At 42.0% G+C, this 26,581-nt stretch overlaps 1 protein-coding gene across 1 annotated transcript in view; it reads right to left on the reverse strand.

Annotated features, from left to right (window-relative positions):
* Positions 1-24,968, reverse strand: part of lrrc7 (leucine rich repeat containing 7) — a 33,083-nt gene extending 8,115 nt beyond the window's left edge. Inside the window, exons 1-26 of the mRNA XM_076087891.1 lie at positions 24,678-24,968; positions 22,162-22,279; positions 21,745-21,823; positions 20,811-20,900; positions 19,925-19,981; positions 18,560-18,623; positions 17,817-17,891; positions 17,387-17,531; positions 16,479-16,551; positions 16,182-16,199; positions 13,380-13,509; positions 13,155-13,270; positions 12,747-12,816; positions 11,981-12,080; positions 11,473-11,597; positions 11,067-11,345; positions 10,826-10,948; positions 9,997-10,108; positions 8,157-8,439; positions 6,341-6,838; positions 5,198-5,422; positions 4,863-5,097; positions 4,006-4,356; positions 3,615-3,860; positions 1,920-2,132; positions 792-959 (exon numbers count right to left, since the gene is read on the reverse strand). Of these exons, the coding sequence (XP_075944006.1) occupies positions 792-959; positions 1,920-2,132; positions 3,615-3,860; positions 4,006-4,356; positions 4,863-5,097; positions 5,198-5,422; positions 6,341-6,838; positions 8,157-8,439; positions 9,997-10,108; positions 10,826-10,948; positions 11,067-11,345; positions 11,473-11,597; positions 11,981-12,080; positions 12,747-12,816; positions 13,155-13,270; positions 13,380-13,509; positions 16,182-16,199; positions 16,479-16,551; positions 17,387-17,531; positions 17,817-17,891; positions 18,560-18,623; positions 19,925-19,981; positions 20,811-20,900; positions 21,745-21,823; positions 22,162-22,279; positions 24,678-24,968 (4,284 nt within the window). The remainder of the gene's footprint in view (positions 1-791; positions 960-1,919; positions 2,133-3,614; positions 3,861-4,005; positions 4,357-4,862; positions 5,098-5,197; positions 5,423-6,340; positions 6,839-8,156; positions 8,440-9,996; positions 10,109-10,825; positions 10,949-11,066; positions 11,346-11,472; positions 11,598-11,980; positions 12,081-12,746; positions 12,817-13,154; positions 13,271-13,379; positions 13,510-16,181; positions 16,200-16,478; positions 16,552-17,386; positions 17,532-17,816; positions 17,892-18,559; positions 18,624-19,924; positions 19,982-20,810; positions 20,901-21,744; positions 21,824-22,161; positions 22,280-24,677) is intronic.
* Positions 24,969-26,581: the final 1,613 nt, after the last annotated feature.

Raw genomic sequence — 26,581 nt, forward strand, 5'->3', positions numbered from 1 at the left:
TTAAAGCTCCTGAGAACTTGGCTTTATTTCTCTGCAGCAAAATAAATATGAATGATTAAATAAGCCAATCATTTAAAGGTAAAATATGTCCTTAGGTATTATTTATTAATATTTTACAGGACTGTGTGAGTGTGGTTTGATCAGATGTGATTGACCCACCAACTGTCATCAGATGCTGATTGAAATGTTGCTGAATCCTGATTGGCTCACACAAATATGTGACATCACTTTTGGGCCCCCGCCTATTTTAAACCAGTAAGAAAAGCAAATACAAAAAAATAAATATTGAAATCTCTTCTGTGAAATAACGAAAACTGTTCGTCACTAACCATGTGTTCAGATAGCAGCCTATTACCCGCAGTAAGAACGATGTTTGAGAAAACAAGTTCTCAGGGCCTTTAAAGGTGTTCCCGGTTCAAAAGTATGTTTTGTATCAGGTGGCATAGTAGAAATGGTTGAATGTGGTGTTGACATGTAATGCCCAACAGCTCCATGTGTCAGACAACAAGTAGATCGACAGAATACAGTAGAGTGTTTTAGGATTGCGCAGACCAATGTTGGCAGGGCTGCTTCAATCCTTGTCATTTTGGGACCCTTGAACAGCTCGCGGTGGTAGTCAAGGTAATTATAACAATCTAAATTATAACAGCAACAATGCCACACACTTAAATAATAGTTGATGGTTGCTGTAGCTGGGTGAAGAGGCAGTAGCAGCTAGTAATTAGAGAAAATAGCTAGTGTGCAGTGATAACAGCAGTACCAGGGGTTACCAGTACCAGAGGGATACTCACAGCTTTAGCAGACGGAGGAGGAGGCAGTGGCAGCCAGCGGCCAGCAGGGGGCTCATGCTTAGTGTTATTGTAAAGATTAAAGTTCAAAGTGCTGCTGCGACCCTGGCCATGACCCCCGCCCTGACAGAGCATGCCCAGCGTGAGCGTGTTGTGCTTTAGGACACCACTCTGATTGGAGGAGACAACATCACATGACATGGGTGAATGCAGGGGGAGGGGGGCGGAGCCCACACAGCGGGGTGCAGTGTGGCGATAACACACTGTGAGCTCCACACACAAATAAACAACCAACAATAACAATGATAAAACAACAACAACAACAACAACAGTGCAGAGTTGCTGAAAGCACAGAGAAATGTTAGCTTGTGATCGGTCAATACAGACAGAGAACATTGTGTCATACAGGCAACAACTGGTGGATCAATTCACTGTAGCAGTGTAGGTTTTCAAATTAGCTATGTAGTTACATGTGTGGATATTTAAACAAACAATGAGCCACATCCCTAATTGAAAACTGATGTTTTTCAATGCTTCATTTCAGCACCATCACACAGCTCTGTCCAAATGTCAAAGCCAACTTGTTTCATTATCTTGCTGAAAGTTAGATGAGAAGACTGATAGCACTGTCATGTTTATACAGTAAATATGAAGCTGGAGTCCAGAGACAGAAAGACTAGAAAACAGCCTGGCTCCGTCCAAAGGTAAATTAATATTCCAATGAGCACTTCTAAAGTTTTTAAAATGAAGGTGCATAAGATGTTTTCAAAAAACATTTTAAAATCAGTCGACTAGAATTCTCTTGGTGACTCTTCATTTGTTTAAAAAAAAAAAAAAACTATTTTAAGAAGCGTCACGGGGTTCTTGTCACAAAGCAGATTTCGTTTTTTTGTATTTTTTAGGACATGCGATTTCTTCAGCGCATATCATTAGTGAGTGTGCAGTAGGTCAGGCTGACAGAGCGACAGTGTGAATGGGACACACATGCAGCCGGACACAAACCTGGTCAACCTTACAACACAGACTTACACAGATACAGACAGGGAGGGCTTCCGAATGCTGTGTGTGTGTGTGTGTGTGTGTGTTTGTGTGCATCTTCCTCTTCAGTGTCCCTGCATTGGATTGACGTACCCTGTCCAATCGTTTGGCCTCTATGTGCCTAAGTAGCTGTTGCCTCCAATCGGCAGGCATCCTGGAGGTGATGTCGTCAGCCTTCAGTGGTACGCCAGGTCTTACTTTGATGGTGTCATCAGAAGGTTTCTCAGGGCAGGTTGCCAGAGTGTAGTCAGGGGGCATTTTCTCCAGCAGGGCAGCCATGGTGGGACGAGCTGACACTGGACGCGCCTAAGTACGAAAGATTCAAATTCTATTAAGACGATAAGAAAAAGTTGGACGCTGAGTTGAGTGAGACGCTAGCTAGTTTAATATTGTGTGGTTGTCGCGAGGGTTGAATGGAACGTGCGAATGCCAGGCAGATGAGCACAAAGACTGAAGTAATGCAAACACCGTTTACACAACAGGGGATGAACAATCCGACATTCACCTTCAGCCTGGTGCTTTGGTGAAATACAACACGAAGAAGACTGCAGTCATAAGTGTTCAATATGAGTTTCCTAGTTTCCTTCCTGTGCCCTGTTCTTTTTATGCTGAAAGCTGCCAGATGAGGTGCTTTGCCCATCTGATCAGCATGCAGCTGGTCACCTCTCCGTGACTATTTTTGGAAAGTCTGACTTGGGGCAAACCCAGAACATGCTGAAGGGATTATTTATGGACTTAGGGGAATGCCGTGGGATCTAGGGGATATGGCTGAGGCAAAGGACACCTGCACTACTCCTTAGTCTGCTGCTGCAATGACCCGGACCCAGGTAATTGGAGGAAAGTGGATGGATAAAAATGTTTCCACTAAGTCAAATACATACTCTGCAATACCAAGTCCTCATACCTCTATAACAAATACTGTTTGTAAGACTGATTGTCAGTACCTTACAAGTACAAGTATTTTTGGTAATTTCACTCATTTTTAGCCAACTAATCTACAAGGTAAAGGTGAAGGAAGGATGGTGGTCATGGTTATAAGAAACCAAAGTTTAGTTTAGTTGTTAGGAGGATGAAAGCCCCCGGTCTCTAGTGTGGAAGTCAAATGTTTTGTACCTCAATCGTGTGATCCAGAAACACAGTATGGCTTTTTTTGCCTTTGTTGGTGTCTGGTGACTTTTGCGACAGTATTACTGTACGAGTACATTTACTAATCAGCAGATTAATCAATTCCGACAATAATTATTAGCTGCAGCCAGGCCTGGATTTCCACCATTTTAAGAGCAAAGTCACTTGGATTTTGGTGTGGTCCTTTTTTTGATGGCATTAAGGCCGAATGCCAGGCCACGATTTTAAGCCCACAGAAATAATTAACTTAACTTTAAGGGTTAAGGACATAGTATAACTATCAGTGTAATAAAGCTGTGTATCTCACAAAATAATTCATCAGTGTTTGCAAATACAAATATTTTTAAGTTGTTTAGTGTTCTTATTTCTTATCCTGTTTTACTGTAGCCTACAGCCAAACTTAATACCGTTAAAAGACCGGTTATGATCTATTGCCCGGTTTTCTAGCGGTACATACCAGGCTCAAAATCGAACCCACCACTGGTTATGTGCCCAGGTTTTCACTTGATGTGTAACAATTCAGAATCTCAACAAAAGACACTGGTGTCTAAAAACCGTATCAACAGGAAAGAGGCAGATGAGAGAACAACTACATCAGCTGGGGCAGTGTGGGCAGGGTTATCAAGGCCCCTGTAGCCAGACAGTGACAGACAGACAGTCTACCTGAGATGCTCCATAAGTCTCAGTACTGTAGCTCCTGGCAGACAGGGGGCGGCGCTGAGTCAGGCTCTTGGTCGGATAACCAATCATGGGCTTCTTCTGTTCCTGGTAGGTGGGATAGTCGTCATCGTAGCGGCCGTTTCTCTTGTTGTGCATCATCTGGCTCTGGCTGTCGGCCATGTTGGTGAGAGCAGAGTGCTCCATGGGGGTGGAGTAGGCCAGAGCCCGACCATAAAGAGGGGGGTCCGCCTGAAGAGAGGAGAGTTTACAACTATCAGAGACCTCCACATTAAACCAAAAAGGACGATGTGGTGGATAGATATTTAACTAAAACACATACACACACACACACATACACAAAGAAGCATTATTTTTCAAACAACAGATGTCTTACCTGCTGTCTGTACTGAGCTTCCTGCAGCGCCTCCTGCTGGGCTTCATGGACTCTGCGGAACAAAGCGAGCTCTGTAGAGCTCACCAATGAATCTGCTCTCCTCAAAAACCCTGGCCGAGAGCGCTGTGCCGGGATCGGCTGCTGATGTTGGCTGGGCGGACCATCCTGGTTGATTGGCGATTGGGGGAAAGAAAACATCTCCAGCGGTGGATATGCACGATACCGAGGGCTCACCAACTCCTTGGGTAATGTCTTCCCTGGTTGACTGATGTACTCCAAGGCTTTCGATGAGTGGTTGACATAATCGGGTGTGTTGGGGAAGGGGGGAGGTACCCGTCGGTCCATGGTCACCTGATTGGTTAGAACGGTTACCAGTAAGTCCATGACACGTTTTCAGGCATTTTTGTTGTCATACAACACTGATTTTAAGTGGATTTCTCTTAAAAATAGTTAAGATTAAAAATAATCTATAGAGTGACTTTAGGCATCCTGAAATCTACATACAACAAAATGTAAAAGAACGATTACCAAATCAGCAGTCAGACACAGTTAGAGACGACTTGGTGAACATAGTGGAGAATGTAGTGGCTAAAGAGACAGATATTTCTTTGCTGTTGGAGACCAAAACCAGAACAAATAGAGAGTGAATATTGGACTGATATTCGTCAGGTTCTCAGAAACCAGACGCAAAATAAAACAATATTGCTCCATAACTGCTGGATGTGTAATAAGTAAATGTTCACTCACAAGCTCACCATATCACCAAAGGTGATGATACATCAAAATTGTATTTCCACAGCCCTCAAGTGGAAATAAGTTGTAAAAAGTAATTGCAGGTTAAAGAAAGAGCTCCTAACCTGGGGGTTGTAGTTGTGGTCAAAGTGGTAGGCCTTGTGCGGGATGGCAGGTTTTTGGTTCTGTCCCGACTGGTTCTGGTTGCTGGCTCCGTGTCCTGGGAAGATCAGCTCATCGTCTAACATGGGGGCAGACTGTGACCGTGACATGGTGGTCTGCTCCATAGAACCGGGCATGTCTTGACGGTCCAAACTAGTCTGTTGCTCAATGGATGAACTGTAGCTGTCCACGGGTATACTGTAGAAAGAACAAGATAAATCAGCTACAACTTTGCAGTCACTTGACCCACTGACATGATCGACACTGCTATTGTTAAGAAGAATAACAACAAGCCTACCTGTAGACCTTGTAGGAGCCAATGTCGATCTCATCGATGCTCTGTGACTTCTTAAACTTGGATCTCGTCTCCCTCATCATGGGGGACAGGCGGTCCGAGCTTTTACTCATCACCACGGTCACCTTGTTGCCCCCGCTGACACTTAGCTGATCCTTCCTGTTCTGCTCCCCCTGATTCTCGTGGTACGTCCAGCTGCCGGGCAAAGGCCCTGCGCCTTGTTCCAGCCTTAGAGCAAAAAACAAGTGAAGTGTTGTACTTGTGAGAGCCAGAAAACTTACCTAGACTAGGGCAGAGTTACAACAGTAAAAAAGAAAAGATAAAGACAAGTGAAACAGTGTCATGATATCTGGAACACAGTTAGTGTTAATGAGATCAGAAAGGAAGAGGGGGTCCTGCAGCTTCATAACACCAGTGCACAAATATTATGCTAGCATATCTACAGGTTAACTACAGCCAACATCAGTTGGTTTATAATACAGCAGTCACTCCCCTCACAGTGTGACATTTGACAGTAGGGCTGCAGCAAACAGCTATTTTCATTACAGATGAATCTGTTAACTACTTTTTAGATTCATCTATTTATCATTCTAGACCATAAAACAAAAACAACAAGTATATACAAGTATATAAAACTAAGGAAATCAGAAAATTGACAAATTTTGTGCTGGCTTGTGTTACCAGAAAAGCGGAGATATCCGCCTCCCGAACGTCTGGAAATTTCTAAACGCAAAGTTGATGCTAGAACAGCTGCAAGAATGGCTGCTAACAGACCTACGCCCCTTACGTGTCCTAGATTTGGATAGGCCAATGTTTGGCAACTTTGCTTGACAACAAGCATAAACGTTTGAGTTATTATCTGTTGATCAACTTTTTCATTAATCAACTGATTATTTGTCAAACACACATGATCAAATTATTACAGAGCACTGCATCTACTTACGTCATCTACTATATAAGCAAAGGAGTACGATGGATAGGCAGATCCACATACTGCTTTTTTTAACCAGAGAAAAGGGTTTAAATGCTGCTGTAACGGTTGGCTGAAATGAAAACCTGCAAACCCTGGGGGCCATGAAACCTTTCATATAAACACATACACATTTGAGGGCCAACTGTGGGACTGTCGGAGCTCCTTTCAGTTACCTTGGGTCCTTGCGGTCAGGGTTGGGGCTAGAGCTAGGCGTCAGGTCCAGTTTGGAGGGAAAAGCGGTTCGGTCCTCCAGCGGGCTGGGGGTCCTGGTCCAGTTCTGCCAGGGATTCTGGGAAGGATGTCCTGACTGTGGGTCATTGTCCGGAGTGGAGCATTGGTTGCCGTGGAAGGGGAGCGTCTGAGTGTCAAGCTCCAGAGGTACTCCTACAATTCGCTCCTGCCTGAGGAGGGGGCGGCGCCCATGTGTTGACTGGCTGCGGGGTTTGGAGCCCAGCGGCGGGTTTCCCTGACTCCCAGTAGAGGTCGGAGGATCCAGAGGAGACTCCTCGGGATCAAAACCTGTGTTGTCATAGTGAGGAGCCTCAGACCAATCAAAAGGCTCGCTCAGTGGGCGTCGATCGCCGCGCTGCTGCAGGGTTCCTGATGGAGGGGTTTCTCTCTGAGATAGCAGGGGCTTGGAGTCAATGGGTTTGGGGAAAGACTGAGCCAGTCTGCAAACATAGAAAATATAAAACACTAATCATGCTGTGGAAAATTATAAAATGAACTGAATTATACTGAAGTGCCACTATTATGTGCTGTGTATTTATGAGTATATTTAATCAGAGCCAATTGGCATTGGAACAACATAACTTTATCTCGCTCTCTCTGGAAGATCAATTTGGCCAACAACCATGTTTGTGGTAATTAATGTTTCAGAGAGCAGCCTTGAACAGAAAACATTAATGCCTTCAACCTCCCTCACTGCCACTCGCAGTTTGCAAATACCACCCTTTTCACAAGTACACAGACAAAGAGACAAGCACACAGATTGTGATCTGTACATCACCCCAGGGCGTGTAAAATGACAACTTAAATGTCAAAAAATACCAAAGCGAGCTTTCACCCTGCGGGGGCTCCTTAGAACGAGGAGAGGCATGGGAAGAGGGAGGACGAGGAAATGATTGTTAACTTTATTATACACGTACTATTCCAGTGGAAAAGGTTACTGTTACTGTTCTATTCAAAAATGCACTAAATATCTGTTCAGACCCTTTGGTGTCAGAGAGGAAACCGAATAAACAAACAAGTATGAGACAAATCCAACATGTGCGACGATAAATCTGAATCTTTAGATCCCTGGAAGAACTAATGTGAACGTCTACGTCTACCTCTGCACCAACACGGACTATTAGAGCCAAAGATGGGTTTAAGGTATAGGCCATAAGGTGAACTAAGAAAAAGTGTCTAGAAAGTGATTTTTGTTCCACAACCTGGAAATTACTTTTTAAATGTGTTTTTGCATAGACACTACCCTTATGGATTTTGTGTTAAAAGTTCTCCGCAAAATATCCTGCAGTTTTTTGTCACGACCCATAAATGTAAATAAATGTGAATAGAAAAAAACGAAAACCATATGTTGCTGATTTTGCTTGTAACTTAATATATATAAGTATTAGTGTATTAGTATATAAATTATCAGAAAATATGCTTCAACTTTAAACTTACATATTGTAAATTTAGCATAAAAAAAAAAGACCGAGCCTCTTCATTTGATGATTTGTATGCGTCGGTGTAAATAAATTCCCGAGATTGTACTGAAGCCGCAACTGGACAGCTCCTTATGAGTCTCTCTGACCTTGACTGAGCGAGCAGAGAGATGAGAAAGTCACAGAAAGATGGAGGAAGGAGAGGATGGATTGGGCGATTGGACAGATGGATGATAGATGAAGGAGATTGCCGGAGATTGGAGGGGGGTTGGAATGGAAAGAGGAGAATATATGATGGATGGTCGGTGGGATGTGATGAAATTTAAGATGAAGCAGTTACCTGTTGGTCCAGTGTGTTTGAGGGGCCTGGTCCTTGTTTAGGGCCGGAACGGCGGGAGCATGTGGATGTGGTGCATGTGCGTGTGGGTGTGCGTGAGAGTGTGTGTGTGTGTGTGGGTGTTGGTGTTGGTGTTGGTGTGGGTGTTGGTGTGGGTGTGGGTGAGCGTTGCCGGGCGGGTTGGAGGAGCCGGAGGAGCCCTGTGAGGGAGAGTAGTCGGAGTAAGTGGCTGAGGAGCCGCTGTGGTTCAGACAGTGGAGCTTATCCACCTCTTCATCTGTAGACTCTGGACAGAGACAGAGAGAGACAGACAGCTCTGTTCAGTGAAAATGTCACATTCTCTTCTTCTGCTAAAGTGCCTTTGTGTCATCATGTCTGAAAAAAACCTGGCGTCTGTATCTTATCCCCCTGGATTTGGATCTTTATCGTGATACCAAGTGATATTGTTTTCATTGATAGTGATCTAAGAATATGTTCCACACTTGAACAACACTGTTTTGGCCATATGTAAACCCACGGTGACAGTAGATTCTGTGATTAGCTGATTGATTTCTCTACGTATAAAGTGGACATCTCAGAAGAATGAACAGACTTGGCTCATCAAAGATAAATGAACAATTCAAACAATCCTTAGTTGCAGCTCCAGATGTATTTTGTGTTTGCGTCTAATGTGCAGGTTGAAGGTTGAGGGGACAACAGGGAAAAGTTCGTGAGTGAAGCTATTGCAGAACTAAGAAATCATCCTCACAGGAAAACCAACAGTTTTCACAAATTTAATCTTATGTTAAAGATATCGACCCTTATTAAGACTAAGTAATCCTCCCAAATCCCAGCTCACCGTTTGGATATTGACACTAAACTGTGAACTATCTTGCCAAAGCTTAAAAAGCTAATGAGAGCTACTACAACCTCAGAAAGCCTTTCCAGAATTATGTTTAAGCTGAATTGCATTGAAGCCTGAATACTGCATCATACAGTACATGATGAGAAGTAGAAAAATCACATGTATTGTCATCTCTGTCTTAACCCAGATTTCTGTAGTGCTCTCATTATATGTTTGGACATTATTGAGTCCACTGCACTGAAGGCTGGTAAGAAAACATGGGTTTAACAGTTTTTAAAAGACCTTTAATTAACCACACTAGTTCCATTTAAATCAAGAAGCTCTTTTGAACCTGGAAAGAAAGCGTCATCAAAACAAACACAACAGTTGTAGAAAGACGTACAGGACGGGCCGGTGGGCTCATGAGTCAAACCTATTAAGATCTTGACAAAACCAACCAAAGAAAGCTTCTTATTAACTTCCCCACAAGATCCTTCATTAAGAATTCACACTCACCAGGACAGACAAGGCGTTTGAGTTTTAATCAATTCACAGCAAGTTCCCTGACAAAGGAGTAGATTACATGACGCTCTGAGCTCTGAATTGGACAGAGCTGCAGTTCGTCACAGAGATAATAAACTATTTCGTTCAGTAGACGGGATTAATGCAGTCAATTATTTTAAAAGAAAAAAAGGATTTTTGAAAGGGCAGTGAAATTAGCGTTGGGCTCATCTGTAAAACTTTGGTATACCTCAGATGAAACTGAGGCCTTCGAGGCAAAACATATAAAAAGGGTCGAGCAAAAGGCTGAACACTTAGGACTGGAATCTAGATTCATTAAAGAGGTTTATGATATTCCCTCCCGCTCTCTGTTATGTGCTGGAATTAATCCGCTTACCACCATGACTAATTAGCGGACACCATTACAACATGCCCCACAGCACTTTACAATAGACATTAAATTACTGTGTCTACATGTATGTGTACAAGCCTCTCTGTGTCGCTGCACACATACAGTACCTTTCTTGTCCTTCCCCAGCAGAACCACCTTTGGTTTGTACATCGGCGGCTCCACCAGGGTGGGCCTCATGTCGGAAATACGGATGTCGTTGGGAGAGCCGCCCATCGAGTCCTGTGGGGAGACAAAGCGCACAGGTTCACATCAGGTATGCTGCAGTACAGTAAAACAGCCTTGGGCAGCCTAGCTAGGAGCCTGCGAGCTAATAGGCTAATGGCCACCAAGTTGTGGATGGTGAGCAGCAGCTGGAATCATTCACTCAAGAATTTAAGCTCATCAATTTTTTAACCTTATAAATATAATATCTCTGAAGCGGGACGCTGCTCGTCCTGTCAGTCTGTGAAACTAATGTCAGTTAAAGCTGTTGGAAAGCTGTGAACAATCTAATATAGAGGTCATAAGATATGCTTCGGAATTTTAATGTCTTGTCAGCTGAAGACATAAGTAAAAATAGACACACATGAATATGCACATGCACATAAACTTTGATGTAAATACGTGCATATACCTTTTAAATGTCCAACTAATACATAACACAAAATTGAATATTTTGTTTAGGTATACATTTTATTGACATTGTCCATAATTTATTTCCCTGATAACTGTACAAATAAGAAAAGAGACATGGTGACTTAAAAATTATGAATATCGCTGTACAAGGTGACTTGAATTGGGTAACTGTACAACAAGCTAAAATCACCAAATGGGGCATGGAGCCACAATTCAGTTTGAATGTACATTGTTGTATGTGTGTGTGTGTGTGTGTGTGTGTGTGTGTGTGTGTGTGTGTGTGTGTGTGTGTGTGTGCATGTGTATGTGTGTGTGACAAACCTCTGAGCTCTCCGTCAGGTCCTCTTTGTCCTTCCTCTTGGGAATGTCAATGCCAGAGTTATGCATTGATCCCTGATCCATTAGCTGAGACTGAGAGAAGTCCTGCATCTCTCTGTCTGTCACCTGGAAAACACACACACAGAGATCATTTGTGATGCGTGTCTTATACACACCGATACACCGATATGTACTGTTTTTATGATATCGAACACATTTAAGTGTGCATTTGTGTGTTTCCTACCTCTTTCGGAGGCAGGGGCCACGGTGGTTCGTACTGTTCTTTGCTGAGGTGTGTGTGTTCCATGTTGGTTCCTGCCGAGGTGGCAGTGCCTGTGCTCAGCTGGTGCTGGTGCTGATGCGGATGCTGATGCTGGTGCTGGTGCTGGTGCTGGTGTTGGTGCTGGTGCTGGTGCCCGTGTCCGGGGTGTACGCTTTTACCCACAAGGCTTTGCACTGACTTGACCATGTTCTTAAGGTCCTCGGGGTAGGGTGTTGGGTAGCGCTTTAGGTTTATCTCCACCTGTACACAAACATGGAAATCAGTTGAGTAAATAAAGAATACACACTGAGCAAGCATTTGTTAGAATGATATAAAGAAGTGTCGCCCCCTCCAATGCTGTGTTGGACATTATGCGTATCAAACTGACCTTGACCTTCCCAGAGTTGTCTTCCTCTTCTTTCTTGTCGTCAAAGTCAAAGGCCACAGTCATCCTCTGCTGTCTCTGCTCCTCCCACAGAGTAGGATTAAAGCTGTCACTGTCCGACTGGTAATCTGTACACACACACACACACACACACACACACACACACACACACACACACACACACACACATCAAGGACAAACTGCTCTTCAACAATAGGTCTACATGTCAGACACACTTCAGTTAATTCAATTCACGTGTACATTTACAAACACACAAATAACACATGCACACGTTCATGTTGCACATAACTTCAGAGCAAACAACATCCTGTAATGTAACAAATGCTGTGCTTGTAATATTGCAAAGTGCAATAAAACAAATACAAAACATTCTTTGGCCTTTTTTACATGTCTACCCACACACATAAACATACCCCCACACACACACACACACACACACACACACACACACACACACACACACACACACACACACACACACAGTTTGTACCCTCATCATGTCGCGGTTGCTGAGGAAACATGTAGTTGGTCAAAACCTTCTGTTTGGTTTCAGGGTGGGCTTCTGTCTGCAGTGGGATCAGAGCCTTGGACTGCAAACACACACACACACACACGCACACACACACACACACACACACACACACACGATAACATTAGTATTCTTGAGGGTACGTCCACTGACCACATGTATTCCCTAATTCCTAATCTAAACCTAATCCTAATTTTGAAAAACAAAAAGATGGTTATTACAATATCCGATTGATTACAGGAAACTTCTGTTTATTCAGAGCTTGACATTCACACAAAACATTCATTTGAATATCAATTTTGCTAACATTGATGCAGACATAAAGTTTAACAGCCCTGTTGCCAGGAAAAAAATGTTGGCATTGTGCATTTTTGCAAACCACAGATTTGTTTAATGTTGACATTTTTGCATTCAGTCTGAGCAAGTGACAACGAGTGGCGCGCAGAGCTAATGCCGTAGTACATGGAGCGACTGTTATTGAAAGTTTGGTGGTACAATGGCGAGTCAGTCGTCCACTAAGGGTGTGGGAGGGGTGGTGGATTGGTCAAAGACACACAGAACTCTTACGGAGGAGGTCACTGTTTAGTTTACGCATATTACGTACCGTTACGTAAGAATGTTTCACAATAAAAGTCTAATACCAACTGCTCAGCTGAAAGGGTTTTTAATATAAAACAGAGGGAGGAGACGTGATTATGCATGTAAGCATGTACAGAGGAGGAGATACCTGATTGTCAGAAAGCCAGAGAGCTGCCAGGTCCTTCAGCTTAGTAAAGGTAAACGGTAGATTCTTCAACCTGAGAGAGAGAGAGAGAGAGAGAGAGAGAGAGAGAGAGAGAGAGAGAGAGGGAGGGAGGGAGGGAGAGAGAGAGAAAGAAAAGAGAGATGTTTCTTATGCCCACGCACTGTACAGCCTGCAGAGCACGTAACCATGGCAACACACTCACCCATTCCCATGGCAACTGCAGGTCGTGAGAGCAGCTGCAGAACCGCAGCGGCCATTGAGAAAGTGTTGCCTGCATGTGTGTGTGTGTGTGTGTGCGCATCTATTGTCACTACCGAGTCATAGTGTTGGTCATCTGCCTGTGTGTGTGTGTGTGTGTGTGTGTGTGTGTGTGTGTGTGTGTGTGTGTACCTGTTGTCACTGAGGTTAAGAACTCGTAGTTTGGTCATCTGTCCGATCTCATCAGGGAGAAACTCCAGTTTGTTTGACCGCATTGACATTACCGTCACATTCTTACAGTTACCGATCTGAAACACACACAATTAAACTGTGATCAAAATAGTTTCATCAACTTGTTGTTTCAGGTCTAAATAAAATGAGGATGTGCTCGTGTTCCTCAGGTGTGGATCTTCCTACCTCCCGCGGCAGCTCTGAGAGGAAGTTCTCGTCAGCAGCGAAGGTCCTCAGGTTGTGCAGGTAGCCGATAGTGGAAGGCAACGACTCCAACTCATTACAACTACAGTCAAACTCCTCCAATAGAGACAGACTGGGTGACAGGAAAAGAGGAGATACAAAGAACATGACAGAGAAAGAAATGAAATTAGTCCACAGGCTGCGAAATCTCTGCTGGAACGTCAGGTTACTTAGACGACTTAGGTTATAAAGGATAAGGATGGTGCTGCTCTTTATTTTTCCTATTGCCAACAAATCCTGGGAAAAGACTGAACCCAGAATGGATTCATCCCACTAGTACTGTCTGTGTAGCCAAAGCTTGATACAGCTTCTTGGTTAAAAACACATCAATGAGCCACACATTGCACTGGGTGACATGTTCCTTCATTATCATAAACACACACACACACACACACACACTGTAGTTTATTTTGAGACATTCCCACATACACCAGCCTTTGGTGTAAAATACTGGAGATGAAAAAAGTTCCAAACTAATGCATTATTTCCTCCGGTTTCAGATATCTTTCAGCAGTTTGAGGAATGAACGGACTGTTATTATTTTCAGTCTTCAGGAACTGAATGCCACAGACAGGGTGCCGAGAGACGGACTAACACAGTGTTGGTTTTGGTCCTTTTGTGGAATTTGTTGACAGTAAGAAAAATTCAGAAATGCGCCAGCCTCATCCTGTAACATGTTATTGTAAAAAGGTAAATTTGTCTTTACAGCGACAACTTAAAAGGGAGAAAGTGTTGAGAGAAGGAAAGGATCATCACATTGAAGAATCAGTCAATCGATTAAGACGTAACCAATCTGGTGTTGCCTACATTAACTCGGTCTCATTTGCTGACCACGCATTTTCTCTTTCCCACGTTATCCCCTTTGATGTCTGAAATTCTTCAACCTGGATCTCAACTTCTTCCCTCAACCAAGAATCACAGTAACATCCACGACAGGCCCGCTACAGGACACCCTGACCCGCCCACCCCCCTTGACTGCCATCCTTGGCCTAGCGGCACGCTAACAGCAGGCTAATGCTAATGAGACAACACTTTTACATTCATGTTCTGTCACTGTTAACATTGCATTAGTCTGCTACTATTACTCCCATTAGACCGGACCATCTGGGCCACCATACGGTCTGAAAGGAGAGAGGGGAGGAGAGATTTATATATATATGCAGATTTATGGTTACCTCGTTTACTATTTTCTTCTCAACATTGTTTGTATTCCTACTTAAAATAATGACAATGTCTCCCACTTCTCCCACAAATATATGCTGGTTTGAACGTGTCAAATAGGACTTTTTCACAGCACTCCTAAGAATTTTTTAGCTACCGCCGGCCAACCAGCTCCATAAGCTTATTCTCAATGGCAGGTGTTGCGAGGAAACACAGTCAGTCGCTCAGTGGTTAGACACTGTGTCACAAAAGTTTTTAGATCTCCTTTGTGTATGAGGCATAAATACTTTAGTGGGAGGATGCTGAGCAAGAAACTTAAACCCTGCTTCAGCTAAATGTTTTACATCAGAGTCAACTACAAGATACAGCTGTCTATACAGCTACCTGGTGTAAGTACGTATGCATGTTTATTGTGGCCTAATTCTATAGCTGCAATATAGTTATGGCCTTGAAACGATTACTGGCTGAAAGTAAAATGAGAATGTACTTGCTCTTCCCATGAAAGTTACTGCATTGCTTATTGTACAGAAACATAACTACTGATTCAGCTCTGTGTACATACAGTATACAGTATATATCCTACTGCACTGATGCAGCTAGAGGGGAATAGCATGTACTATTGGCTGAGGCACAAAGGCATAAATTCTGCAGAAACATACACGTATCTGTCTAGTAATGTAAAATAATATCTTATTTAGGAATGTAGAGTTGCTCAGATGTAGAACCAGAGGCGTAGAAATATGATCCCATTCAAAATAAGTAAGTAACAATTAAAAACTAGAGGGGTAAGAAAATGATCATTTCAGGTGTTTTTGTTTTAATCAGTGAGGAAGCAATGGATCTACAGTGTTACTTATTGAGGCTAAAACCCGGGATTTGTTCAGGAAGACAAAAGGTTTTCAGAGCGTTCTGATACAAATGTGTTGCAAAGAGTGGCATTTAAGTCTGTTATATGTCACTGGATGTTAAATAGTCTTGAGGAGAAAGTAATCCATCACAGATTAACTGATTCACACAATAATTAGCAGCATTATCCAAGTCACTACTCAACTGTTTCAAACAGAAAAAAGGAACAGAGGCCTTGTTTGGTTTGAAATGCTTCCAAAGTCTATCAATCATGGAGTTCTTATTTGCAGTGTGCAAAGTGAGAAGAATGTTATGATCGTAAGCAACGTCAAAAGTATACAGAAAATGAAAAACAAAAAACTAATTGACAAAGCTTCTGAATTAAAACATGTTTGTGGTTAATACAAATTCTTTTCAAAAGTTGATGTGATTGAATCTGGACTGTGATGGATTATAATAAGAATTATTGTAATCAAATCACTCTAATCATTTTAAATGCAATCATTTGCATCTCAACCCTGCAGATTTGAGCAGGGCTGGTATTGAACATGTTCAATTTAGAATGTAGATTGTATTCAAATATTTAAAAATATTTAAAGTTTATGTTTGCATGTAATTTGCATGCAGTTTCCCACAATCCCATGCAGTTATGAGCTTGTGTGTTTGTATCTGTAACGCAGTTGAACATCTATCTGTCTCTGAACGCACCCCTGGATCCAGTAGGCTAATTTTACTCACCCTTGCTTGGGCTTCGCACTAATGCCACGGCAACGCAGCAAACACAACACACAGAACCCCCCCAATCATGAGCCAGCATAACAACACAGCAACTGACAGCAATAAACAAGGAAAACAACAACCCACCAAAGATAAACCTGCTGAGAAAATCTGACAAAATACTGTTGAAGGTGTTTTTTAAAAAAAAAAGCAAAAGTGTACATGGCTTTATTGTACGTTTTTCTTTTTGTGTATGATTTTGTGTGTGTGTGTGTGTGTGTGTGTGTGTGTGTGTGTGTGTGTGTGTGTGTTTCTTACCTCCCGATGGTGTTAGGCAGTGAGGTCAGCTGGTTGTCATCTACCTTCAATGTTGTCAGCTTCTTTAACATTCCTGCACAATATGCATACACACAGACACGTTCACATTGACACACAAACACAAATATGCTCTTCAAAAGAATATACGCTGAGCTCTGAAATGCCCCTTTTGAAGAACAATTTTCTGACAAAAGTAGAAGTGAAGTATAGAGTTGGCAATATTCTATTTTAGTCTTCTTGTGACTCCATTAAAAGACTAAAACAAACGATGATTGGTTCATACTAATGGTTATTGTCAGTGTTGCCAAAGCGTGATGTAGCTCATTCCTCTTCACAATAAAGCTCCAATGTTGTCCAAAAACTATTAAAGACCCATTAATGAGCCACACGGTTGCACTGAGTGCCATGTTTTTTCATTAGCACAAAATTTATTTTGTGTCAATCACACATACACCAACCTGCTGCACATAAATATCCCCCAGCGCAACAAAATGCATATTAATCAGTCTAAAAATAGCCCAAAACAATTGCAAAATGTCTTCCTGTTTGAGTATCATTTCATAAGACGACCGTGTCCAGCTGCTTTAGTAAATTACTGAAAGTGTCTATGGTTTTAGATTTACACCTTCTCTTTTTGGTCTTTTCATGGGATTTGTTTCCAGTAAGAAAAAGATAGAATAACACCAGCCTTTATCCTTTATTACACTTTTCAGTTATCTGTGCTACACCACTCTCGCACAGCTAGAACCACTCTCACTTGTGATATTTCCAGTACAACCACAATCCTCTGCTGCAGTCTACTGCACTGCCCGATCAGGAACTAAATAGGTGGGAATTTAAATGCTTTGCTACAGCTTCATCAACTTGGGTCTTTGTGTGTGCATGTGTGTATGTGTTTGTGTGTGTACCTATAGAGTCAGGGAGGTGCTGCAGCATGTTGGAGGACAGCAGCAGGTCTTCTAAGGACTCGCAGCCTGAGATTTCCGTGTCCAACGTCTCGATGCGGTTCTTAGCTAAGTCAAAGTACCGCAACTGACGAAGTTTTCCTATCGCCTGCAGCCGGAAAGACAGAGCAAAGACAGATAAGCAGAATATCTGAAAGAAAGTGTCATCTAAATATTTCCAGGGCTGCTTTGTTGTCCCTGTAAGAGCTGAAAGATACGATAAAGATAAAGATAAAGAGGTTTTTATTGTCATTGTAGTGATACAACGAAATTTCGTTCGGTAGCCCTCAGCCAGCCAGCAGCAGCGAACAACAGCAACGATAAACAATATACAAGATAAAAAATACACAAAAGGAATAAAAACGTTACTAAAGTAACGCGTCCGTGTTCTTACCCCTGGTATACACTGTAGAGAATTGTTATCCAGCCACAGCTCTCTGAGGTTGTGGATCTGTTCCAACACCTCCGGCTAACATGCAAACAGAGGAATCAGTATCAGCATACCACGTAGGCATCAATATGCAGTTATGCAGCTACTTGTATGAAAACAACTGAATTATTCATTAACATCAAAGGACACCATCTCAGCACTAATGTGAACATGTACAGATAATAATAACTTTAGCGCATCTTCAGACCAAGTCTTTAGCATACATTATTATTTTGTTTTCAAATGTCGGTGGAGTGGGTGAGACTGGCAGTCTCTCTCTCATTGGTTTCTCTCCCTTGCCAGGAACCAGACCATGTAGCCAATCTAGTCCTGTCAAAGTCAACTTCCTGTCCGACCCTGATGTCATATCCTGCTCGCCTCCATCCAACCCCCTCTTCCTCCATCATGTCACTGTGCCCCATTTCAGGGTCCGACTGAAGGACAGTAGGCTGAACTTGCTCCGGCCTCGGTGAGACAGCCCACAGAGGATTGACCATGTGAACTTCATGAAATGTGAACTTTGAATAGGACACGGCATCTGTGTTTCTGTTTGGATTCCTCCTTCGCTTTAGTAATAAATATCTGGTAAATGATGACTAAGACGCTCACATTTGAACTTTCTGTGATATCATAGGATAATCTCCATGTCAAACATATATATTCAAACACCTAATATATGCTTTATTTCAAAATACAATCAGTCTCACCATTTCAGAGAATTCATTGCTACCCAGATCCAACCTCTCCAACTGTGTCAGTCTGTGGATGGACCTGAGGCGAGAGAATACTCTGATTAGCACAACTACATTACATTACAGCATATACTTTTATTAAATGAAAAACTGCACAGCACAACAAAACACCAACAAAACACCAGCGAAACATACAGTTTAGCATTGTATTACTTACATTACATGTATTCTGTATGTATTTTTAAACTTTGCCTTTTTTCTAACTTGTATTTTTACTCTTATTCCAATTATTATAATTAATTGCATATTAGCATCTTAGCAATTAGCCACCCAGCAGTTCACAGTAACAAAAGAAACCTTTGAATCAGTTAAAAATGAAAGTTTTGCAAATTGCTTTAAGCCCACATTGGCTTGAGCATATAGTGTACTGAATGCCAAGTGCTCCTCTATATGAAAGACAAAGTATCAACGCATTCACAAAACAGTATCAACTGTGATGTCTTCTCTACAGAAAACAAAGATTCTTCAGAAGAATCGTTTTATTATTGGGTTGTGGCAGGTTAGTGTCTCATCCCAACTATTGTCCTCGCATGGTGGGAGTGTTTAGGACGCACGCTTATGTGCTCAAAGATTAACACGTGTTAGCAACGTTCATAATGCTCGTGAAAGAAAAACTAAATATTAGCAAGTGTGGTACAGTTTCCTGGGGAGTAATGTTTACTAAAGCTACATCCTTCCCTTTTCAGATGTTCTATCGTTACATTTCGAACACATTGCTGTCCTTTTTTTTAGCTTTGGAAAAGCAATCATGTGACTCCTGAACATCTTTTTGAATCTTAGGGAAAAAGCTTGAGTAGTGATGGCCACAGCTTTACCTTGGGTTTGAGTTAAAATGCATCTGACATGTTGATTAGGAAGCTCCTCAACAATCAGCACTAAACCATAATGCAATGGGGATTGTGCACTGGTGGTTATACTTTTAGGGTAGTTACTCTACAACTTTGAAAGTTATCTCTGTTAGTTGTTATGTTAAAGAGGAGACATTTAAAACTGACAGAACCAACACATTACTGTTATAACAGGCTTTATCAGTATTCAACACCACCTGTCCTGATAAATATAGTTTTAATCTGGACACCCGGGAAAGCAAGCATACACTCGGTAATATCATGAAGCATCTGTGTGTGTGTGTGTGTGTGTGTGTGTGTGTGTGTGTGTGTGTGTGTGTGTGTGAGTGTGTGTGTGTGTGTGTGTGTGTGTGTGTACAGTTGCACTCAGTTGTGCATAAAGAATAAAATTCAAATTCTGTGTCTTAACTCTTTCGCTCTCTCTCTCTCTTTTTCTTTTGTTTGTTTTTTCTCATATGGCAGTGATTCTTACTTTGGCATGGTCTTCAGGTGGTTCTCTCTGAGCTCCAGGATCCGTAGTTTGGAGAGTCTGAAAAACAGAAGACACATAAACAAAAGCTTAAAATACTTTATTAATTCTCTCTTGCAACAATTCTTACTACAACAGTTGTTATAACAGAAAATGTGGCAAAAAAACAGGCCCCATTTATCCTTATTTTAACTTGAGAAATTGTTTCCTATTCAGTGATATAATGATAGATAATAATTGATCGGTAATGTGTGAGTACCAAAGATTACTCCACATTATTATAGATGATCAGCTCCATGAAAGTGTTTCAATTTAGAGTACTTTTAACATATGAGCTTCCACAGGAGTTCATTTGAAATGTCTTTCATCTCAAACTAACCAGTATCAGCTGCCCTCACTCATAATAACTGAATAAAACCAGCAGAGTAACTTGTTGGAAATGGAGTATTAAGACAACAATGAACAAAATACACAATACAGTGACCCTCACAAAGTGCTTGGAAGTATATATTAATGGGATAATAGGATGAGGAAAGAATGGATAGAGGAATAGACTAATATTTTTTGAGAAATGAAAACTTGGCCCTAATATAAAAAATGCTCCAAAGATAAATGTCTATAGAAGAACTAAGCCTCAGGCCTATCGGGCATGCTCAGCATCTTTGAATAATTACACATCCTTTAATCATGTGCAGCACAGCACAGTTTAAAGGATGATAAACCTGGACGTACCCATATTTTTCATGAGGACCCTTTACAATTGATACTAGCGGCACTGACTGAATTAGAGTCTGTGGTGCCTGAAATATGTAAAAACACCTCATCCAACAAAGTCACACACAAATGCTCAGGACCAGGCACACACTAACAATTACATGCATCACTTTACCTGCCAAAGTTAGCCGGCAGATACTCCAAGAAGGCATCGTTTAAGAAGAGCTGGGTCAGATTCAGGAGCTGCGTAAAACCATCTGGGAGTCTGGAAGAGAGAGTAAATATAAGAACAAATGCAAAAGAATAAGAAAGAAAAAGAAAATGTACATCCTTAAAGGGACACAATGGATTCAAATATGTTCCCATACAACCCTGTAAAACAGCTCGCTGCTGTCAGCCTGTAGATGACTCATCTCTTGCACACACACACACACAGTAAAAGAAACTTGTATGTCTGCAGTTTACTGTGTGGTTGAGTCCAGTTGTGCTTTATGGACATTACACCAACGACAGCAAAACAGCAATTACTATCATAACACCTGATGCTCCAATAGTGAACAACATCAGCACTTTATTGTAGGAATTATATCTTCTATGCCTGGTCTAGTCATAGCTGAGCCAATAGGATGTATATGGTTGTATGGTATAAGGGTCTGTGGATGCAGCCAACTACTGTCAAATATGAAGTGCCGCTGTGGTGCTTTAAATGCATAGACTGGAATACAAGGAAAAGCAGAAAAAAACAAGACTAGTGTCGATCTCTTGACAGGGACAAATCTGCTCAAACAGCTAAATACATGGCAGATGCATCAAACAATCCATTACATCTTGAACTGAGTCCAGGTCCATTCAAACCGGTTGTTTCAATTGGCGCTATCAACAAAACATGGAACACAGTGTTTCACCCTCACTACAAACTGGTCCTCAATGAAAAAGAGACTACATATGAGCCTATTGTTTGAGATATGTATATGTGTAGGATGATAGAGTCAGTGCTGTAGATAAACATTCAAATGAGCTGCCATCAAACTACAGGCCCGGATATTCCAAGGGATTCAGCGGTCATGACAAGAGTAAGTTATACCACAAGGTGAGTGTTTGTGTCTTACTTGGTGATCGGGTTAACACTGGCCTCCACCACAGACAGGCCTTTACAGCATTTTATATTGTCGGGAAACTCCTGGATACCTGTGAGAGAGAGAGACACAGAGAGGGAAGACAAAATGTGTTTGTGGAGTGAATTTCAATAAAGACAGGCAACTAGTATTCAGACATCATCACATCCTGTCATATTACTTTGGATGTGAGATAATTGTGATTATTATTTTCATTCTGGGCTGCGTTCAGCTTTTCGAGATCTGTGCTACCCTTGTTTGTTTCCTTGCCTGCTCTTCTCCATACACTGTACTGTATCTGGGCATGGTTGTAATTTGCAGTGCAGTTGAGAGGGCCAGTGAGTTTTCAATAGAGTTTTACTTTGATCAGGTTGAATCAGTCATCTTTTCATCACAGAGAGGATTTTTTACCGTTTTTACTGATGTCTAGCTCTTTGAGGTTAACCAGGCTGGCGATGGTGGTGGGCAGGTTGGACAAGTCGTTATCAGGCATGCTCAGCTTCTTCAAGGCCTGGCAGTTGAAGAGTTGCTATGGAAACACAGAGGGGAAACAATGGATTATTATAGTCTGTTGGCAGAATCACACAGACCTTTAGTAGAAAGATACAGAAGTACAGAAAGCCAGGAAGTCAGCTGGAGTCATGCACGACATAATGTTTTGCCATTTTAGATGCTTTTCAATGAATAATGCAGATTTAATCTCCAATATACGGTGGCCCCTCAGGACAAAACCCAAACTACAATGAAAGATGTAGGCGTGAGTACTGACAGGCTGAAACAACATACTAAAAAAAAACACAAACAACAGACTAAACCACTGACATGAACGGGAATGCTATCCAAATCTAGAAATGCTACAAATACAAAAAACAAACAAACAAACAAACAAGGCTAAATCGCAAAAATCAAGACGTTTTCTTTTTGTTTTATGCTAGCTGCATAAAAATGCTGGTCCTATTGGACCTAAAGCCTATAGTCCAACGGCCCTTTATCCCGAAAACAAAAGCCCACTCTTATTTATTTGACTCCGTTCACAGAAGAGCTGTTAAAGTTAAAATCAGCCGAAATTAAAAGTCTTTCTATGAGAGTCATACTTACCATACGTTACAATTTAGGTTATGATTTATATATCATCTGTTAAATTCAGCAATATGTTAACAGAGTCTGGAAAGTAGTAAGGCTGGCAGAAGTGTGTATTTTCGGAGCAGTGGACTTTCGTTTTTTCGTGTAACGGGCCATCAGACTAATTGAGCCTTCAGGCCAAAAATACATTTTTAGAACTATTGGGGTTTTGGGATAATGGGCATTTGGACCAAAGGGCCGTCCCCCAGACAACTGTCCCATGTTATGTTCAAATTACCATTGAAATCTATTGCGATAAAATGCAGCTTTCTCTTGTATTCTAATGCAAACAAGTTTCTCCGGTGTGAGGGAGCTACATAACATCCAATTCTAAATACCATTGCGGAAGATAGCAAAAAGTTTAAATATTTCAACTTTGGATGTTATTGCAATCGTTACCGTTGGCCGGTATTCTCTGCCGGCCTCTCTCGTCCACTAACATGAAATCCGGTTTGCCGTTTTTTAAAATTGAGGTCAGCTAAGTTCCTGTGAAAGAGTCAGATGGGCACGATGTCTTCATCCGTAACAATCTAAAAAAATGTGTCGGCCACATTTACTCTGTCCCGCCTGACACCTCTTCACTATTGTCAAGAGCAAAAACAAAAGGAACACCAGGGCCAAAGAGCTAGACAGAGCTAAACATGGAAAGGTGGCCAGGTGATTCAGGCCACACGCCTCTACACTGAAAGACACAATCCCTCACTCACACACACTTCAGGAGCTCTCCAACTCACTTACATAAAGGCCAATCACTCTGGCAGCCGCGGCAGCCTTTATACAATCTTGGCACACACATAAACATACACGCTTTTTGTCTGTTGAATGCAAGTCGGGCTCCCCACTTACTCAGCCCTATTAGGCTGTCTCCATTTATGCAGGTTATATTTAGAAATCCAATTCACCACCTCTGTCATTTAAACCAGGACAGGATATCAATAACAGGAGACAGCGCTCCCATAAACAGCACCTGTAATTCTCTTTGAAATATTGTCAGGGCATTTTGCCTCATTACTGCTCACGCGAGGGGCTTTCTAAGTCTCGGGTGGCTGAGGATGCCTCTCGTTCACCCCATGTTTCCTGTCACTCGATGATGTCTAGTGTGTTTGTAGTATGGAAACATTACAGCTTGTAGTATAGTGTATAGTGCAAAGTCCAGAAATTTCGAAACTGTGTATCTTCACAGCTGTCCAGCATAAAATATCTCAACGCTTTTTGAATGGATTGACTTTAAACTTTGTGTAGTCATGCTGAACATGGGGAAGAGTCCCAATGACTTTAAAATTATAAAAGTTAGCATTCAGTTAAAGTACGCCTGAGGCTGACGAAGTACAATGAAGCTGCAATGTTCACTGACTCTGAACTGACTCCGAGGATGAACCCTTTTTGTTTAAGGACCAGCATGGCCTTGGCGCCACCCGGGTGCTGCAGAAATGAGTCTTAGAACCAGGAAATGAGTAAAAAATCATAACTGGTGTTCTTTTGTGTCTTTCTGTACAAAAGTGTAAGTATCATAAACTTTTATTTGCAATGGACCTTATTTTCTGCAATGGAAAGATCCCATTGGCTTATTGACGAGGGAACCGGTGCAATGCTAACTTCAGGGTTGGCCTACAAACATACGTCATCCCTGCACTCTATTAGTCCATGGATTTTAACTTTGGTTTTGCAAGGACCACATTAGGGTTGACTGACTGGCCTTGGTCCAGGTAGTCAAAAAGTTATGTTTAGCAAGTTGGGCTTTGAGGTTTGAGGTTGGAGACAAGATACAGCAGAAAGGGGATCAACATATGGTTCAGGGGCGTTACCTTGGGTAGTTCCTCAATCTGGTTGGCGTCGAGGTAGAGCTCCTCCAGAGTCCTCTCAAAGCTGAAGATTTCCTTTGGGACCTGCTGCAGGCTGCAGTGGGAGTAATCCAACACTGAGATCACTTCCTCTTCACCACGGAAACAACGGCACGGCACCAGCCGGCCAATCAGCTTCCGCTTAGTGGTCATTTCCAGACACTGCACTATAGAGGCGAGAAGAGGGGAAGAGAAGGGTGACGTTAGTGTTATTTCAGAGGGTCTGACGGAACTCATACACATCAACAGGCACATTGTATCTGTGCAGTCTTCATTCATTTCATTGTATGCCTGTGTAGACTATTGCTGGTGGGACAGCACCAAGTACATGGTCTGGCTTTATCCTTAAAAGATTAAAAAGAGTCTGAAATATCAAACTACCATCAAATATGTTTTTATGAGATTACCTATGGAGCTGTAATTGTGAACACTGGTCGTAAAGAGTTTCCTTTTTAATGTGTTGTGAATGGAAGAGATGGCGGACAACATTTTTTTTTAAAGTAATGAATAATTATGAGGCTTAAAGTTTAAGTTAGTAAAATCAAGTGGGGATTTTCCACAGTATAAGACTTTTTAGTACATAATCCCTTGTTTGTGTTATCGTCCCCCACTGCAGCTCAGCAAAGAACCAGGGAGAAAGACAAGAAGGCCGTCATTTCAGAAAAAAAACCACTTTATTTGTTTAACTCAGACTGCTGAAGCTTCGTATTAGCTTCTCATAAACTTTGTAATAGCTTTCAAATGACCGCCAGGCAGGTGTAAAAATCTAGGGCATCACTCGTCAACCAGCTGTTACACGGCAGTATGAGGCTTAACTCTTGCTGTCACTCTCACACACACACACGCACGCACACACACACACACACACACACACACACACACACACATACACACACACACACAGTGACTCTCTTCAAACAACAAGCCAGAGCCTTATAATTAGATTGAATCCTTTGTAATTCTGCGACATCACTCCGTCACTCCATTACATGACTCCATTTAAAAAGCCAGCAGCTGAATGTTATGAGTAGGATAACTACGGGTATTAAAATCCTTGAGTGAGGATTTATCATTCAGCTTTATCATTTCAGACCCAAACGCTTACTACACTCAATCTACTGACAAATAAAGACATTTTAATGCCAGCCCTTTCAAACAGAACAAAGAGCGAATTTCCAGTTATCTTGACTGCTGCCTCAATTTCCTGTTTGATCTGGAGCTGAAAACCAGCTGTGATGAGGAGAAATGGAGTAAGAGGACGAGAGGAGGTGACGAGGAGCGAAGCTGAGGAGGCAGAGGGGAATGAAAAGGGGAGGAGGAGAAAAGGAGGGAGAGAACATGAACACGAGGAGCCGTGGAGAGCAGAGAGAGGGAGACCAGGAGGCTCCGAGATAAGGACCTGCAGCTTTATCTGTCTATAAACACACACACACATGTCCTGCACAGTGTGACCAGATGAATTCAGAAGATAGACAGAGTGATCTTGAGCACTGTGAGGACACTATGTTATCTGCTCTAGTAAAGGCCAGTGAAATCTGATTTAGAAAAAAAGAGCGCAGATCCTCCAGACTGTTTATCTAAAAAGGGTTGGAACATTCAAATCAATACACCCTTATCATGCTCAGAACGGGCGTAATGAGGCGAGCTGGGATTTACTGTTTGTCTACAGCATGTGTAAACCCAGCAGTCAGGGCTTTTCGCGGAGCTCACACCTTGGACCACTGCTTCTTGTCTGACCCCTCGTGTTTAGAGCTAAAAGGTAAACAAAGGTCTGTTGAGCCACTGGGGAAGAGAAGTGTAGAAAAAAAATTCATGAAGCATGTCATGTGTTTTACTTTTCCCTTGTAGTCTCTATGCAAGTACAATGT

Source organism: Anarhichas minor, unplaced genomic scaffold, assembly GCF_050575085.1.
Source record: "Anarhichas minor isolate MPS153535 unplaced genomic scaffold, ASM5057508v1 ptg000010l, whole genome shotgun sequence".
Taxonomy (NCBI): domain Eukaryota; kingdom Metazoa; phylum Chordata; class Actinopteri; order Perciformes; family Anarhichadidae; genus Anarhichas; species Anarhichas minor.